This window comes from Perca flavescens, chromosome 18 (assembly GCF_004354835.1).
Source record: "Perca flavescens isolate YP-PL-M2 chromosome 18, PFLA_1.0, whole genome shotgun sequence".
Classification (NCBI taxonomy): domain Eukaryota; kingdom Metazoa; phylum Chordata; class Actinopteri; order Perciformes; family Percidae; genus Perca; species Perca flavescens.
The window spans coordinates 15,639,649-15,658,751 of record NC_041348.1 but is presented as its reverse complement, the minus strand read 5'-3'; the positions used below and the strand labels follow the sequence as shown (position 1 = coordinate 15,658,751).

The following is a 19,103-nucleotide window of genomic DNA, read 5'->3' as shown; positions in this document are numbered from 1 at the left end:
TCCTCGAAGCTCAAAAACCAGGAAGATGCAATAAACTACAGATATCTGCATCTCAAAGGAATTCACTCTTCACATAGGCTAGATAGGGACAAAAGGTAATTATGCAAAGTTGACTCAACATAATTATAAAGTAAACCCCAAATAGGCTTTGGATACAAAATAGTGTGCAACATTGACTTTAGCCCTTTATGTACACATCTCAGCAATTAGTGTGAATGAACCACATACCTTGGCTTTGACTCGGCCCAGTCAATTCATCAACAAACAGCAAGAGCACTTCGGCCAAGTGGTTGTGCTTTCAAAGTAAAAGTCTTTAAGTGTTGCATAAATTTAAGTGAACCTGAATTAGTACAGTGGACAACCTAAGTTTAAAACCAATCAAGCTATCTGGCCCTGTGCTGCTTTCCTGTGTGACAGTATAGTCAGTCAAACGTTACAGCACAATTGTCCTGCTGTGCAGAAACCGAATTAATGTGGCGTATGTTCATGTCTTAGATCTAACTACTGAGATTAAAGAATTGTTTAAGCTTTTGTTTTTTTGTTTTCTTTGCTTTCACAAATTACAGCAAAGTAACATGTATATAAATCATTCACATAAATACAAACACTCATATACAAACATACTTTTTTTTTTTTTTTTTTTTTTTTTTTTTTAAAGCCTGTGCAGGGAAGATAGCATGTTGGGATTGGACACATCTAATATGCTCTAGGCTAAGATAAACATGATTACATTACATTCATTACAATTAACAGAGAGATGGAATGGCAACAACTAAACAAAAAATTAATTAGTGAAAAAAAACGACCAATTCCTTATCTTTTCTAGCTATCCAAAAATAAACACTGTAAAGGGTAAATTACCAATGCTTGTTTAAAAAATCTTTTAGGAGTTAACAAATTAACTTTGACTTCATTACCGGAACAAAACCAATATGAGTGAATAACTGAATTACAAGTGTATTTTTTGAAGTTATGGTTGCAGCTTGTTAAAGAGGATGTATAACCACAGTTCAGTTACTACTACCTAATAGTCTATAGCCACCTTCTGACCAGAGGGATTTTTGCAGTTCTTAGAACATAACGTTCCTAGAACCCTTTTTTTCTCGAGTTCCGACTGGACCAATTTGGGGATTATTAAGTTCCTCTGGCCGCAGTTCCTGTAACTCTTTCAGCTCCTACTTCAGGACCGGGTCTTTTCCCTTTTCTGCATAGTGGTGGTTAGATGGTTGTGTTATAATAACAAAAGGTCAGTTCCTATGGCCAATTGGCCATTGCGAATGCAAATGGTAAACCGGTTTTGGGGGAGAGTAGTTAGTAAAACTGTTTAGAAGTGGACTGTTCCTATAACTACGTTCCTGTAACTACTTGGTCGGAAAGAGGCTTATATCCTTCCACTTCCAGGATTGCACCGTTGCTGCAGGAAATCTGTCCGATCTGAGTTTTCTCTCACACATGACTATTTTGCAGCTGCTTTGTGCGTAGTTTTAGCACCGCCCATGACGATTGTGATTGGTTTAAAGGAATGCCATTAAACCAGAGCACGTTTTTCTCCCATCCCCGAATGCTGTGTGGAGTAGCCAGACCCTCCTGCAGCGCGCTTTGGAGGAGGGTCTGGCAAAGCAAAGCGAGACTACTAAGCTACTAGTTACTTGGGGTTCATTGCATAGTTTTAATCAAAGTGTTGCCGTATTATGAGCGTCAAGGAGTTTTTTTGTGAAAGTCATGCCCGGAAGTTCGATGTGTAATTCGGTGTGACTTGACTTTGTAGAGACGCCCATTTCCAGTGCACACCCGCCCCGGCTGCTGGATCGGTTCCTCCCTCTCCAGCAGCTTCATTTGCCAGCCTGGATGTCGGATCACCACCGCTATTCTACCGCAACAGGTAAATGTCCAGAAATCATTTTTAATGTTATCAGGAGGACAGGGCAAAATGTAAAACTTACTGTCGCTGTTGGCCTTGTTTTTTTTTCCTCACCTTTTTATTGGAAGGTAAGTGGGATGTCCTGCTTCATTAAATCATACATTTAAAAGGCGAGGCAGTGTAGCGTATTAACAGTGTGGTTTCTTTTTTAGATGTGTCAAAACAAAATGTCTACACTAAAATATGTAAATCCCTGACACCTTTTACTAAACCCTGAGTAGCCTTTGTCTGCGTTTTAGATAAAGAACACCCAATCTATGGCTGAGAAATACCTCTGTCAAACGTTATATTTATATCTGAATATGCAAATGCCTTTCGACAGATTGAAGATACATAAAATAAATGACATACATCTTTTTTAAATAGCCAAAATAAGGGCTGCCGGCTAAAATAATACACTGTTAGTGACAGTACCAATTACATGTATAAATAGCCTATACACTGCATAATGTCTTTATTGTTTTATGCCTTTTTCGCTAAAGTAAACCATTCACAGAGAAGGTGTGTTCACTGGAGATGGCAGGCTGCTCCTTTTCATTTCATTTCAGTATCCAGAAAATCCAGACTACAGAAACTAATAATATGGCCATCCTGATCTTGAGAAAATCCCCCTTCATTTCATTTCAGGAATAGAGTCTGTGTCTTTAGAGCATTTGTAATGCAAAGGTGTCATCAGATGTGTAGATTGTTTAACATCGGTTCAGTTTTTCATTTGTCTATATGGTGATTCGGGCAAGTTGAGCACTTATCCTGCTCGTGTTCATTCACTGCAGTATCACCAATTATAGAGATAGCTTATTGTGTGTGTGCACTTGTGTGTTTGTGTGTTCTGCTGCTCTCAGTGGAAACAGACAGATGACATTTTTCTTTGCTGAAGTGGCAAAGTCCATCTAAACTGCAGTTCCCAGTGACACCTGCCCTCATCCCAGCAGGAACTGTTGCTCATCCACCTGCCAAGACACAAAGCAATGCATAACACACACATGCACATAAACGCACACAAACATACTTTCATTGTTGTGCTGAAAGTGAGTGCTTATGGACTTTTAAGGTCCAATTCAAATGAGAGCCACAGTATTGTGAATGTGAATGCTGTATTGAGGACAATTTGGACTAATAATATTTAAAGTCAAGAATAGAAAGCTTGTGCCGAAGGTACATATGCTAGAAGCTGAGGTAGGATTGAGTGTGTGTATGAAGTGTTGGAAACGTAAAGGAAATAAAATAGGCTTTGGTGATTCATTGCTCGAGCTGACCTAATATACTACATCCATGCTGACCCACAAATGTACCAAAGGAATAAATATGAGAAGGGACTAATCAGCTTGAAGCGTCCCTGATTTTCACCTGCAGTACAACAGAGGAAGGTGTGTGGATGTCTTTGTGTGTTTCTACGCTCTTGTGAATAGGCAGAAAATACAAGCACATACACACACATGCACACAGGCTTCTTTCATCCTCAGGCTCAGCAAAGCTTCCTGGGCTGTGTGTGCTAGAACAGGCTCCCCCTCTGTTTGAGGAGTGTGTGTCAGACACACTCGTGTACACAGGCCGACGCATTGATACGCACATCCGAGCGGGCCAGTGCGGCGCACACAGGTGTCAATCAGCATGCAGGGCAGAGTCAAAGATTCTTTGAGTCATTTTCTTCCTCGGTGCAGTGGGTCAGCAAACCGCTGGTGACTCCCACTGTTCCCCAAATCAAAAACTTTTAAAGTGCTACATGTAGCATTTTTAAACATCAGTATACCATCAATACTGCAGAGAAAAGGATGTCTGGGCGATTTGGCTTTTGGCACTGCAACAGGGACCCATATAAGAAATACATTATTGTCAGCCTAATTGTAATACCCATTAACAAATGAAAGAAACCGTGATTGTGAAAGTTCCTTGCAAAAGTATTTTGAGAAAAACAATAATAAGCTGTTAAGTTGTTTTTTCATTTGTCATGATGATAGTTGCCATCGCGCGTGATCAGACTACTTTTTTTGTACATATTTGTTAATAAGGTTAGGGTCAGAAGTTTGCAAGCGCTGTGAGCTGTCCATGTTGTGAGATAACTTGCTTCCAATACCTCTCTGCAACATAACATCGGTAACATCAGGTCAATCAAATCAAAAATGCAGACATTTCAGAAGTGCTCAAGTCCTGTCATTCACTCCATGGGTATTTAGGAATGACGAGCAAAAATCTGTTGGTGTTGATGTAGAGGTTGTCCTCTGTGCCTCGTGTTGATTTAGTAATGTTTATGTTCAGGATGTGTCCTGTTTGAACAGAGAAGGCTCTCTGACGTAGCCAATAGCAGATACTATATTGTCTTTTAAACCACACCTCACAGTACAAAAGTCTTTCTATATGAGGGCTGATAAGAATCTGCTAAATACCTTCATACAATGTGTTTACATAAGGGAGTGTGTGGCACACATATACAGTATTTTCACATGCACACGCAAAGCTCGGGCTATAAGAGAATGCTCTTTGTGGTATCTATTTTTATACATTAATAGTTCACCCAATAATGAATATTCTGGCATTATGCTACTTGCCCTTATGTCAGTGGAAACACTGTAAAGCATTCAAATAAAAACACATAGTGAATAACTACTGCAACAGTTTCATTTTAGCCCTCTACAAGTATTTATTTATTTATGTGAGTTATAGTATGCAAAAAAAGTCTGTCGTAACGTATTTACCAAGTGTAGATTTACCCCAGCACTAAATTACAACAGGTTACACTACACAAACTTATTTTTACATAGACATTAGTTTTTAATAACACCAAGTAGGCAAACTGCCATGTGTAACTGTTGCAGAGTTAACTGGTGTAACTGATAAAGACATATTGTTGACATATTGCTGCCTTCAAATGGGGTCATTTTCACTGTGTTCATGAGAAGATTCCATATGATGCCCCATTATGTAATTTTCTTTAACCTTTCTTTAACCTTTGACTTCAACAGTCCTGTACACAACGTCGATGTTTTAAACACAAAGTCACAAAATCCATTGGAAGGCAGCAATATGACCTGTTAAGAGTGAAGAGTAAAAGAGATAATACAGTCCATAAATCTGACCTGACCCTTATGCTGGGAAACATGTATAACTAGTTTTAGACAACATAGAATATAGTCAACAAATCTGACCTAATTTACCAAAAATAACACATCTCAACGTACAAATAACATTTATCAATTTACGTGACCTAGTAATAACTTTGGTTAGCAGCAGCTAGTTTGGAACTAGCTAAGTAATGCTAGCTAGTTTAGTATTATGGGTGGATAGGATACAGTGTCTACCATCCCATTTAATGAAATGAAGATGGCTGTTCTCACAGTTGTGTTACTTTAATATGAATAACAAGATTTTCTATGAGTAACTGCTTCCTTTATATTGTCTGAACATTTTTGTGTGTGTGTGTGTGAGTTTGCGCACATATACATGCACATAAGTGTGTATGCAGAGGCATACGCCGCAGCGGTTCATTGCTCTTAAGTAATTGGCAGTGTTGGCATGTGCAGAGAATGATTTATACTACAACCACCGTCTCCCACTCCAGGAATCCACACGAAAAGAGGGAAGCCAATGATGGAGCAATAGTGTAACAAGAGCAGAAGGAGAGGAAGGGATGAAAGAAATTGGGTGGGAGTCCTATAAGGCATGTCCGAGTGAGGGGTGAATAAGAAGTAGTGGAGCTGAAATGGAAGCGATAGAGTGGAGAGTGACCTGATGTAAAATAGTGTGAAGGAATGATTTGCTGAAAGCAGAGAGGAGATTGCTTTGACTTGACAGGAATCACAGCTAGGGAGAAACCTTGCTTGTCTATAGGCTTGTAGATAGATGGATGAAACAAGAGGAAATAAAGGGGTAGGTCTAAGTGGATGGGCTAATAGAATCTGAAGAACAGGATTGAAAGAGTTACTAGAATACTGGAATGAGAAATCGCAGAGACGGGAAACTCAGCTTAATGTGAAACAGGAGGAAAACTACCTCTATAAAGAAGTGTGTATTATTTATTTAAAGATGTAGAAAGCACAAATTATCAAGAATATGGGGAGTGCACTGGCAGATTAATTGGACTGAAAAAGGATTCAGCAACAACAGCGAAGGGAAGAAAGAGGATAAATGGCATGAAAATCCAAGAGGGCAGATGCAGATGATTTTTGTGTGGCGGAGCTTTCCGTGGTGCAACAAAAATGAAAGCTCATACACAGCGCTCATTTTCCAATTCCAGAGTATTAGCCTACCTGCACAGACTCATCTGTTCCCTCCTACTCTGCCAGAGATCCCACAGGGGAATCTCATCAGGTGGGCCAGTCTCCATGCCCACCAGCAACAGAGGATGCAGACTGCACTCAGTACATCCATAGGTCTTTGTTTTGTGTGTGGTCTGTGCAGTGCAGATACGTGTGGGCATTCAGTGTTTATATATGTATATATATATATATATATATTCAACTTAATCAGAAATGCCCTTGATGACTCTTGTCAAAAGCCAAATGTCTATACCCCTATTAGGACAAAAAAAGAATATATATATATATATATATATATATATATATATATATATATATATATATATCCCTGATAAGAAGAATAGTTATATTCATAATAATAATTTGGATTTCTAATAATACATCTTTTATGTTTATTAATATGTAATAATAACTCAAGTAATTATAACCCCAATGAGACTTAATAATACATACTTTTATTCGTAATAAGAAAAATATGTATATCCCTGCAAAAAAGATTGATGAAAATATTTTATATTCCCAACATTTTTTATTTTTAATGAGACACATTTTTTTATTTCTAATTTATGTTCCTAATAACAATATGTATATTCTTAATGACTGAGAGAAATATTTACATTCCTAATAAGGCAACTATTTATATCTTTATATGTATACATTTTAAACAAATATTTTGATTCCTATCAAGACAAATAGCTGTTTATATTCCAGATAAAATAAATATTTCTATTCGTATTAATAGTATAATGGTAACGACAGACATGTTAACACTGGAGAAATAAAGATTCACTTTGTAAAAAGCTGCTGGCTTGAGCGGCCGTCTGTGATCTGAGAGCAGACAATGATAAATGCTTCCTTCCTGTAGGACCACCATCATTTTCCCCTCCTCTGTCTCCCTTAACTGTCTGCCCTTCTCTTGCATACTTCTGTCTAGTGGCATTGTCTGTATCTCTGCTTTTCCTTCTTTCTCCTCATCCTCCCCTCTCTCTGTCATTTTGTCCCCCTCCTCTCCCTTTATTTCCCCTCCTCCTCATCCCTTACCGTGTTAGCCATTCAGTATGCCTTCCTTGCATTGTTAACATGGGGATGAGATTTTTTTTCGCTCTTGCACGTCATTTACATTCTCTTTCGTACTCACACACGCATGCTTGCGTTCCTCACTTACTGTACACTCGTTGCTCCGTGACACACACAAAATCACACTCACTCCTTCTCCCTCTCTCTTTCTCTGCAGATGTCTGAGAGCTAGCCAGCTGAGTAGAGGACTCACCTCTCTGCCTGTGCTCTCCACCTGCAGCCATGAATGGTAAGAACACTTTGTCTTGTTCATGATGTGTTTGTCTGCGGGAGGTAAATATGCACTTTGGGGAGAGTGTTCAGGGCGGAAATTAGTAACTTGAAAAGAATAGTTTTATGGGGAATAAAAAAAAGAAAGAAGCAAAAACAGAGAGACAGAGCTGACCAAGAAGTAGCAGTTGTGTCGTGCCTTTTTCCCTCTGATTCTCTTCCTGTCAAGACTGAAAGATGCATTTGTCCTTACAGTCAGCTGTAAACTGCACCCTGACATTGCGTTAATACGATATTGATCATGGGCTGCAGGACCAGACTTTAAGATGAAAACGTAGGAGTTTGGATGTAGCCTAAACTGAACTCGCCTTTGATCCTGTGACACTTTGCGCAAAAAATTACAGCCAATTCTATGTCGTATAAACCTCTTCAGCAAAGAGCACTTGAAGGAATATTAGATACTTATTTTTTTAATTCATTTTATGCGAATCATGAGCTATTCTGCTATATATTTCTGTGTGGGGAGCTGCCTCTGTTTCTGTTCAGTCTTGGATGTGATGCATCTCTTTCGTCCTTGGTGTGGACAGAATTACTCAATAGTGTGTGTGTGTATGTGTGTGTTAATCCTCTTGTTTCACAGCCTTTGATCATATAGAACAGTAGTTGCCGCTCCTTAAGGGCCTCTTCTGCATTTTAACAAAGTGCCAAACCCCCACAACTACACTCTCTGCTTTTAGGCTTTGCTCTTTGCTTTATTGCGCCCTAATGGACATGGTGAATCTGAAATGAGCCAATTGTAAAGTCATTAGTCAGTCAGTTTCCAAAACAGGTGGACAGTATGCAACAGCATGTGTTCGTTGACTGAAATGCTGCAGCGTGCAGAGACTGTTGATCAGCTGTACCTATCCGCAACATCCTCTTGTCCTCCCCAGGTAAAGCGTTTGATATGTAAATATAGTTATGAAAGCAGTGATGAGGTTTCCCTCCAGAAGGCCGGCGCTGGGTGTCTGGAGATTTGACTCCAGCGTCTCCTAAGGCCCGTGCAGCACCTAGGCAACAGCACACAGGCTGACAAAGGAAAGTAATACCACACAAGGCAGAGGCTCTTTTTGTCGCAGCTCTGAGAGGGCGAGCTGTGGTACAGTTGGTTTAGATTCTGCACAGACGTTGTTGCTGTGGAAGCTATTCCATATAAGTATACTGCCATTTTTTTCTCTGTGGATAGTCTGTGTTATATTGTCTCAATATTTGCTGAAGGGCTCTTGTGTATTGGCTCAGAGTTAGTTTTCTGGGTTGCTGTGGAAGCTGTTCCTATTAGTATTACAGTCCAGGTCGCAGACTTGACGGCGTATGTCAGGATGGATTTACAGTGACAGCCTGGAAGAGTCACAATGTTAATAGAAACCCAGGGAAAAAACAACAGAAAGACAAGATAAGAATGCTGGTTTGCAAAAAGAAAGCAGAAGCTACATTTAATAGTTAGTTAATAAATAGTAACATTTTGGGATATACCCTTTTTCCCAGAGTTAGATGGGAAGATTGATACCACTCTCATATTTGTCTGTTATATAGTTATATATGAAGCTATAACCAGGTGACGACGGGTAGCTTAGCAAAAAAGAGATAAGGGTGGCTAGCTGTTTCCCCTTAGCTTTTTTTTTTTTTTTCCCTTTGGGCAGAGCCAGGCTATCTGTTTGCCTCTGCTTTCAGTCTTTTTGCTAAGCTAAGCTAACCATCACCTTGCTCCAGCTTTATATTCAGAGTGGTATTGACCTTTTCATTTGACTCTTGGCAAGGAAGAAAATAAGTGTGTTTCCTAATATGTCAACAAGGTTCGCACTAAAAACTATTTTACAACAAACAGCAGTCCTTTGTTCATGTCTTGTGAGTAAAAGTTATTTTGAAATACAGATTTAAAACCTATAGCCTAAAAGACACATTATAAGCAGCTTTTAAATGCATATTGTAAAATGTGGCACCTTTTTATCTGGTCTCACTTTCAGTGGCCATATGTTTTCAACACAAGTGTCAAGCCACAGAAGACCCGTATGGATTCTGCCGTTGCTGTGTGAGAAGCTTTGTGGTGCCCCACTTATTCATTCACCGTGCATTCAGCCCTTTGCTGATGTACACACGCTGAATCCACTGACAGGCCTGTGGATGTGGCCATGCTAGCTACATGTCCCAGTGGCACTGTGCTAAATATCTCCCCCCTTTTTTTCTCACTTACAATAGCTTCTAAATGAGGTCTGTCAAAGCCAACGAGACGATGTGAAGAATACTCACATCTCGGTGCGTGATTAATTACTTTCTCCTTTTTCAAGGCTGCAATTTTGCTGACAATGCCAAAACTAGGTTGGGCGCTGCAAGCTACCAACATTGGCTTTGTCAGGGAAAAAGCATATACCTGAACAGGTGTTGCCGTGGCGCTTTAGAGCAGAGTGAGTTTATTTAGACATAGAAACCCAGCACAAGGCCAGGGTGTTTGCCAACAAACAGACATCTTTCAGTTAGGCCAACAGCTGGCAGTTTGTGATTATGACATTTTAATCTTCCTCCCTTAAGCTCTGTTGTTCTGGCTTCTTATGTGGGGCTGCTATGCTGTAACTTTGTGTCATTCCTCAGAGATATATATGTGTGTGTGTGTGTGTGTGTGTGTGTGTGTGTGTGTGTGTGTGTGTGTGTGTGTGTGTGTGTGTGTGTGTGTGTGTGTGTGTGTGTGTGTGTGTGTGTGTGTGTGTGTGTGTGTGCTGCAGTCAACAAGAACCAGTGGGGTGTTTGGGTTAGCGTCGGGGAGGAAGTTCCATCATGGGCAGCATGGTATTTCCTGAAGCTGCTGGTGAACAAATTACACCCTAGATACCAGTTCTATAAAGACACACTCCCATAATAGCACAAAGAATTGTATTTTGCTATTTTATATTACAGCTACTATATTACAGCTATAGTTCTTGTCCTTAGCTATGCGACTTCATTCCTACTTTCTGAATCTTTTGCATCTACCAACTCTCCCCTGATAATAGTATTGTTGTTCATGTTGAGATGAAAAGTTTAGAGACAACTTCCTGTGTAAGATATTCTCTGTCATCTTAGGATAAGAATCTGAATCAGATTGGCTTTTTTACGATCCCAAGTAGATTGTTGTTGACAGTACTTGAAGGGAATATGGCATTGTCATGACTAAAAGCAGTCACATGATTGTTAATCATTTGCATAGATCATAAAGCAATGTACCAAGGCCCAATTACATCTACGTACATCAAGTATTTCCTGTTCAAAGTTTTACTATAGCAACATTCCATGTCCATTTTTTTCCATTATCTATATAGTAGATCAGTTTAGGGGTAAATTTCATTAAGCAAGGTGTTTTAGTTTTCTTTATGAAATTGATTGTTGAGGTAAATCACACATTTTCATAACAACCGGAGCTTTAAACTGAGGATGAGCTTATGATGATAGGAGGTGAATTATTCTAATTACAATTTCTCAACATGTTTTCATTTCACACTAAACTCACTGTTGTGAAAAATCTGTATAAAGATTTTCTTTGAGGGTTGTACCGTTGTGATCGCTATGGTTACAGCCATTAGCATCAAGGAGGCCCATCTGCTGCTGTCCAACAGAGGAAGACGAGCTACATATGAGCTGATGAACAAAGTTTGTTCTGTTTTTCTCCCCAGTTGTTGTCCATTGATAACTTTGCAACTGTCAACTTGACAGCTGTGGCATTGGCCAGTTTCTTTAATCAACCCGTCTGTTTCTTCTTTCTCAATGTAGTTTACAGTCGATAAACTAACACATCACTCAGCCTCTCTAGTTCAAACTCATCTTCTGTGCATCACTCTCCTTTACTGTCTCCGCTGTCGTGACTTATTATGTGTCATTGTCTCCTTATAAAACATCTCCTTCCTTCAATTAATGCCATATGGACAGATCCATCTGTGCGCAATGTCAATATTGTCAATTTTATTAATTAAAAATGGCTCCCAAGTAATGTAAAAGAAATGAATGGAAAGGCTTTGGGGATACCCTGATTCTGTTAATTTCATGGATTCCTCTTATGATTAATTGATTATCAGCTCTGCTCCCCACTCTTTTAAAGACATTTTACGAAAATGAGTACGAATTGAGTTCCATACCACTCACATAGCACACTGGACTTCATGTTTAATTCATGGCCAACCCTGAACTTACCTTGAGATATGCGGGAGTGGAGCAGAGTGAAAAAAAGCTGACTTGACATTTTTATACATTACTCATTGTCGGGTGTTGGTTAAGAGTGGTTTCATCTGAGGGAGAGATCTCATTTGGGATGGAGATTATGCAGACTTTTTGGATGGCAAATTTGAAAAAGACAGTGTATATTAAATTTGGTATGAGCATTTCTGCTTTGGGGACTTTTAATGTGTTGCTGCGTTTGTGTGTGTTGAGTAGTGGAGTGCAGCCCACACGTCATGGTTTAAAATAGCTTTCTTCTAATATATTTTTCTTGCTGTCATATTTATGAAAGTTTGGGGCTTCAAAATGTAGCTGGTATTATAATAAAGCAGGATCTTCTTGTTTTCAAGATTCGTATACAAAGCAGTGCCGGTGACAGCTGTTGATGTTGTGTAGAATTACAGTATATTGAAATGTTAATGTGTGGTGTATATACTGTATGCATTTGTGAGTTTGCATCTCTGTCGGAGCTTTTGTATTGGTTGTAGTGACTTTTCAGTCATGCTAGAGGCATTGCTCTTTGGGTGGCAATGTCTATGCCATGAAATTTTGTACAGACATTCATGGTCTCCAGAGGGTCAATCCTACTGACTTTGGTGACCCCAAACCTTTCTTCTAGCGCCACTATGAGGTTGACAGTTTTGTTGAAAATGTCCTCATATAACCTTTTTCTCCCTAAGGCACTTTTTCCTTTGATATGTGAAAGTGCAGTGGGGGACAGGTAGTCCATATCCTTGACGTTCTACTTCCGGGATTGTTCCGGTGCCGCAGGAAATTCCGCCGGATGCATGTATTTTCAGTTTCCTTCAGCTTTCTTTGTGTTGGAATTTTAAATTTAGTGGATTAATGAAGACTATGGTTGACTGCTCCTCAGATCTCTGCAGGGTAAATTGAGACAGCTAACTCGACTATCTGTCCAATCTGAGTTCTCTCTCGCACAACTATTTTACAGTGGCTCTGTGCTGAGCTTGGCACAGCCTATGACGATTGTGATTGGTTTAAAGAAATGCCATGAAACCAGAGGAGGGTCTGGCAAAGCGAGCCTAGGGGACAGGGTTCCCATTTAAGTGATCCTTCATCCAGTTATTGCAAATTAAATATGTTGTGTTTGAACAAGATGACCTCAACATCAGTGTTTCATTGTGATTTCAAAGTCAATTTCAAAAGTCAGGATTGTCTCTTGGTTTTGTCCAGGCGGAGCCAGTGTGTGGGAAATCACTCCAGAGGAGAGGACCAAACACGACAAACAATTTGACACCCTTGTCCCCGTCCTCGGCTATGTCTCAGGTAGGCTGTTGTCATAACAAACACAAGTGATGTCATCAGTGGTTTGGCTGTATCAAAGGCCCGTCTCTCTGAACCCTCTTTTTTTTTTTTTTTTTTTTTTTTGTCTTTAGGAGAACAAGCCAGGAAATTCTTCCTCCAGTCTGGCCTGCCTGCTTCTGTCCTGGCTGAGATCTGGTAAGCACCAACTAACCACACTGTTAAACCAGAGCATGTAGGTCAGTAGGTCCAACCTTTGTTTTTGGCCAGAGTTAGTTTGGTCCTCTCTGCCTGCTTTTTGCTTCCTGTTGAACTCTCACTTCCTTCACAGCCTGCCCCACCTAGTAAACTGTGTGTGGAAGAGGGGGGAAAAAGTGTGTGTGTGTGTGTGGGTGTGGGTGTGGGTATGGTGTGGGTGTGGGTGTTTGTGTTAATAACACTACTGGAATTCAATCCAACCAGAGCCTTGTGTAAGTCTCGCCCTTTCTTCTGTCTCAATAAAGCACTCTTTGATCATATTATACCTCGGCTTTCTCTCTCTCCCTCCTCCTCCTCTTGCAGGCACCTAGCTGACATGGACTGCGATGGGAAGATGGACAGACAGGAGTTTTCCATCGCTATGAAGCTCATTAAACTCAAACTTCAGGGGCGGAATCTACCATCTGTTCTGCCAATTACCATGAAGCAACCTCCTGTCTCCAATTCTGTTTCAACCATCTCTTCATCAGCACGTTTTGGTAAAGATTTCTCAGAGGATATTACAGCCACAATCCAACTTAAGTTCCACTACATTTTACTTTTTTTTTTACTTTTTTTTTTTACAACCTAACCTCTTAGAAGTGTTGCTTCACATAGGAAAAATAACTCATACATTTGAGTTTTATTTCAGTAGTTCCTCTCACAAAGTGATTTAACTCAGATGAGTTAAAATACTTTTAAGGGGTTTCCTTCTACAAAATTAACCCATTTTTAAATTCAACTCTTTAAGTTATTCTGTTTTGTGAAACAGTGTTCTTGATCTGTTCATGTCCACGTGTGTGTTTCTTCCTTATAGGAATGGGTTCTATGCCAAACCTGTCAATTGGTCTGTCATCCATGTCAGCTATGTCAGCCATGCCCATCCTAACACCCATCCTGGCTAACCCCTCCATGCACTCTGTGCACACCTTGGTGCCAACACCTATGACTCTGCCCCTCATCACCTCCCTGGGAAACCCTGGACTCCCCAACGGCAATGTCAACCTCCTCACCCCACCTCTTGTTCCCAACAATGCAGGTTGGTTCTGCAGTGGAACCATTCTGATTTGCTCACGGGACACATCAAGATAAATATTGATTAGTGGATTAGCACCAATTCATTCAGACTTAACCTGGGATCTAGAAGGTGAATGTATGCTGAAGATGTCGGATTATGTTCCAGGGTAAAAGGGATATTTCACTGGCACACATCACTGTGAGACTAAATGCAAAAGAGGACAAAAACAGCATAGATAAGGAGCTTGTGCTATTCTGCACAAATAGCCATTACAATAGCATTACAGCTGGGAACACAGATACAGGTTAAATGAGAAGAATAAATGTGCATGTTCTCATCTTTTGGGGTGCTTGACCCTTTAGGTGTAAATCTACTCAAACCTTTACAAGGTCCTTGAACCAATTGTACCAGCTCTTTGTAGGTTGAAACTATTCTAATTATAACACAACACAAGTTGAGATGACGCATTAATAAGTTAAAACAGGTTACATCACACAGTTTAGCTCAAGTATTGTAGTTGTTATAAAATATTTAAACCAAGTAACTTTCAGGTTTAACTGCTACATGGCTAACTGAACCAACGACAAAGCTAACATTAGCTTGCTAACATGTGACCCGTGCTGAATGAAGATTAAAACGAGTTAAGGTCGACATGTTTGATCTAATAACGACATAAACAACAAATATATATATATATATTTCACGAAAAAAGTTATGCTAATAGCATCAGACTGAAATACCATGACCAAATAGCGTAGATTAGGTTAGCATAATGGAATATTTCCTTCTAATTCAACCCTATGTAAATACTACTAACTCTCCAATTATGCATATAATTCAACAAAGTCCTGCCTAAATTTGCACAGGACAGCTTCTGGTGTGACTTACATAAAAGTCTTAACTAAAGACAGGTCATAACATTTAATGGTGCTAAACGATTAAGTAAATCACTAATTTGAAACAAACTAGCAGTAGAGCTTAGAAAGGCACAACGTTAGTGGGATTTATGAATAGCTAGTGCAACCCAATCCTGTTGTGTTATGTTTAGTTTATCAGGGTCTATGGGGCAGTGTAAATGTGTAGATTTCATATTGCAACATAAAAGGGCTGCACCTTATCTATCTACTCCCTGAGGTCTTTAATCTGACTTCAATGGTATATGGAAGCATCTGTATATTATATACAGTATGTGTATGTATGCAAGCTATGTAACAGCTGCTTTTTAAACACCAAAGAGATGAATCACCACAGTCTTTAGTTGGTGTACGTATTAGATAAAAACATTGATATTAGTTTTGGGTTCACATATATAATATATTGTATACTCATTTATTTATTTATTATTATTATTTTTTTTATTTCTCTTTTATTTGACTGTGTACTCTTCATATCTCACCACCTCCATCTGTCCTTTGGCTGCTCCTTTCATTCTCACTCTGTTCAAGCACAATTTTTGGCTGTGAAATGCGCAATCTAACGAGTGTGAGTGTGAAATATCTCTAGTATTTGGTGTTCCCTCGATCTTAATTCCCCCCTCTCTCTGCTGCAATGCCACGGCTCTAGAGACTAACCCTCTTTAGCGCGGGGTTGCAGTAGCAGCAGCAGTTTGTTTTTAGCCAGATGTCAATAACCTTGCTGATGGAACTATGCGTGATACTACTGTAAAGTATGAGGAGATAAGATTAGATGTAAACACGTTCAAGGGCAACTGCACCATGCACGGCTACAGCATGTCAAAGGTTGATTGCATAAGGAAAAGCACATGCACACTCAATGTACTTACACATTTCCTCCTATTACCTTGAGTTTTTCAAAAATATTTAACTAACTGCCTCCAACCCTTTTAGCAGCGCTCCCTCTCTCTGGTTTCTCCTCTCCTATGGCGTTCTCTCCATCCACCGGCATGTCAAAGGCCAACTCTCTTCTGGACCTTGGATCCAGCAGGTAAGACCCAGATTGTAAATAAATACATAGCCTACTGTTTAAAATAACCATGTCAGCTCCCCCAAATAGTATGTAAAGATAATTTTGTCAGAACATCAAGTTCCCACTGAAACCTACTGTACATTTATAATCAAGTACTCAATTTCCATGTGAGTTTTGCGGGAGATGTGAGGATATTGAAATTGTACCATGTATTATGCAGTGATTTTAAGGGAAAGGCTGGTATAAACACACACTGCCAGCCCATTAGTCCAGTGCTTACAAAGAAGCAGAGTTTTTGCAGGGAAGGGTTAAGGAACTGAATGCAGGCAGTGATGAAACATGTAGATAACAAAGAGAGCAGGAAGGGCATTTTGAAATCAGATGTTCTAGTTGGAAGTGGGCTTGTTTAGAGTCACAAACATTCGAGTCAAATGACATTCCTACAAGAGGAGGTCACTATTACTGTAAACTTTTGTTTTGTCCCAACAACTACTGACTGTATTGCCATGAAATTTTGTACAAATAATCATCGTTCCCAGAGGATGAAGCCTACTTACTTTGGTGATCCCCTGAAATTTCCTCTAGCACCACCATGTGTAGTTTTGAGTGAACTATTTTAACAAATACTGGATGGATGGCAATGAAATATGGCACAGACATTCATGCCCCCCCTCAGGTTGAATCGTATAACTTTGGTAGGCCTAACCCCTGGCTTTTCCTTTAGTGTCACTGTTTCAAATTTTGTATCTGTCCAATACTTTGGTTTACAATGACAGACCCATCTGCCATTAAGCTGTTTGTGCTTATTGTCAATTAGTAAATTCTAACAAGCTAAACTAAGATAGTGAGCGTGATATTACAACTGCTAAAGCATGAACTGTTAGTAATGTTAGTAGTGCTAATGTTTGTACTCAAAGCACCGCTGTGTCTGTGTGCAGCCTCATAGAGCTGCTAGCGTGGCTCTAGACTCTTAGTCTTGTTAAAATGTAAGAAAAACAGTGTTTGTGTTTATGATGAGTTCTGTAAAACATGTTATAGAAAGTGGATTAAAGGAGATATATGCACTAATGTTTAGGTGGCCAATTCTAATAACTTGTCAGTGGGGGTTTGTCACATTTAAATGCTAATAATATCACATTTGTTATCAGCCATGACTGTTAGCTTATATCTCAAAAGGAAGTGGAAATATGAGATAGCGACTGGAGGGGTTTGTAGTCCTACATCTAAACTTTCATTTGTGTTTTTGCACAAAGCACCTAATCTCGGCATGGACTAGTTACAGCAGTGGGATGTAATGAACAAAGAAGAAACCAGAGTCTGGGAGTTTCTTTTTCACAGTTTCAGCAAAAAAAGACAAAAGCAATATCTAATATCCTTGATCCCTCTCATTATGTTTGGGTTTGGGAAAAGGATCGGAGTAGTATCTGATTTCATTTTGAATGTGTTTGTCCTGGCCACCAGGTCACGGGGGTAAGGCAAGCATAAAAGGGAGTGTTAGGATGACAAATACCAGTACAGGTTGATCCAGCAGCCACCCACATCACTTCAACCTTCCAGTCCTAATTCTGACATCCTCTCATATCATGCTTGACACTTTGTTCTTGTCCGGTTGTTGTTGTTTTTTTTAAGATTATTTTTGGGGAATTTTAGGCCTTTATTTCTATGGAACAACTTAAACACGAAAGGGAATAGAGAGGGGGAATGACATGCAGCAAAGGGCCGCAGGTCGGAACCAAACTCGCGGCCGCCCAACCAGGTGAGCTAACCAGGCGCCCTGGTATGATGGACTTTTTCCTTCTTGGTGGCACGCGCACACACACACACACACACACACACACACACACACACACACACAGAAAGAAAGAAAGAAAGAAAGAAAGAAAGAAAGAAAGGGAACCTCCCTTAGGCAGCGGGAGGTTCCCCCATTGTATGTCCCATTGTCTCCCTGAAACCTCTTCTTTTATTTTACATGAGTGTTACTACTTTCCACCAAGCTATAATGATCGAAAAAAAAGTACATTCTCCTCAAATGACCATCAGCGACCCAGCCTATCCTTTTGCTATTCTTGCAGAGGCATTGTTTATAATAAAAACACAACGGCTGATTAGCATAGCCCGAGAGTACGCCATTGTCTCGTTTCAGAGAGTCATTATCTACGTGGTCGCTCGCTTCCTCTGCAGCTAATTAAGAGCTGGGAGATAACAGCTGGGAGTCTCGGAGCAATTAGTGGTTTTCAGTCGAGGCTTGAATACAGGGGAGAAAGGGAACGCTGACCACGTAATATTATTCTGTAATTTCCCTTTAGGTGATATAATTGTGTGTCGACATGCCTCTCTTTTTTCTCTCTGTCCGTAGTTCCAATTCTTCCTCCACCACGTCGTTGGCCAGTAACTCTCCGAAGACGGGTGCAAGTGATTGGGCCGTTCCGCAGGGCGCGAGACTCAAGTACCGACAGCAGTTCAACACGCTAGACAAGCTCATGAGTGGCTACTTGTCTGGTAGGTCCCACACAGACACAGGTGTCTACAGTATACACACTCCTGTAAATAAACACAGGGATCTCAGGACAGCTTGGCTGCTCATGAGTGGCCTTCTCAAAGTGATTGCTCTTAACCCCATTTGACAGAACGTGGCAGTCAGATGTACCCAAACACGTTCACGATCAGTCGGCGTGAGAATTCACTCTGTTATTATTTCTGATGTTATTTTTACTATGCAGGACCTCAGGTTAGAAATGCGCTGATTGCATCCAACCTGACCCAGACTCAGCTCGCTACCATCTGGTGAGTATAAGGGGTGTGTGTGTGTGTGTGTGTGTGTGTGTGTGTGTGTGTGTGTGTGTGTGTGTGTGTGTGTGTGTGTGTGTGGCAGAGATAGATGGATAATGCCATTGAATCTTAACGACACTGGTATTTTTGCTTCTTCACCTGTGGAAAGGATTGCCATGATTTACAACACAAAACCTTCACATGAATATGA

The 19,103-nt window shown here is 40.1% G+C and overlaps 1 protein-coding gene across 4 annotated transcripts in view; it reads left to right on the top strand.

Moving 5' to 3' along the window:
- Positions 1-1,783: 1,783 nt before the first annotated feature.
- The window catches only part of itsn2a (intersectin 2a), a 37,349-nt gene continuing 20,029 nt past the window's right edge, over positions 1,784-19,103 (top strand). For 3 of the 4 annotated variants that reach the window (XM_028605019.1, XM_028605017.1, XM_028605018.1), the window contains exons 1-9: positions 1,784-1,882; positions 7,409-7,480; positions 12,874-12,966; positions 13,077-13,140; positions 13,504-13,679; positions 13,997-14,218; positions 16,045-16,141; positions 18,480-18,622; positions 18,844-18,907. In XM_028605019.1, coding sequence (XP_028460820.1) covers positions 7,474-7,480; positions 12,874-12,966; positions 13,077-13,140; positions 13,504-13,679; positions 13,997-14,218; positions 16,045-16,141; positions 18,480-18,622; positions 18,844-18,907 — 866 coding nt within the window. In that variant the 5' untranslated portion in view covers positions 1,784-1,882; positions 7,409-7,473. The remainder of the gene's footprint in view (positions 1,883-7,408; positions 7,481-12,873; positions 12,967-13,076; positions 13,141-13,503; positions 13,680-13,996; positions 14,219-16,044; positions 16,142-18,479; positions 18,623-18,843; positions 18,908-19,103) is intronic. The other variant, XM_028605020.1, reaches the window with a different exon arrangement.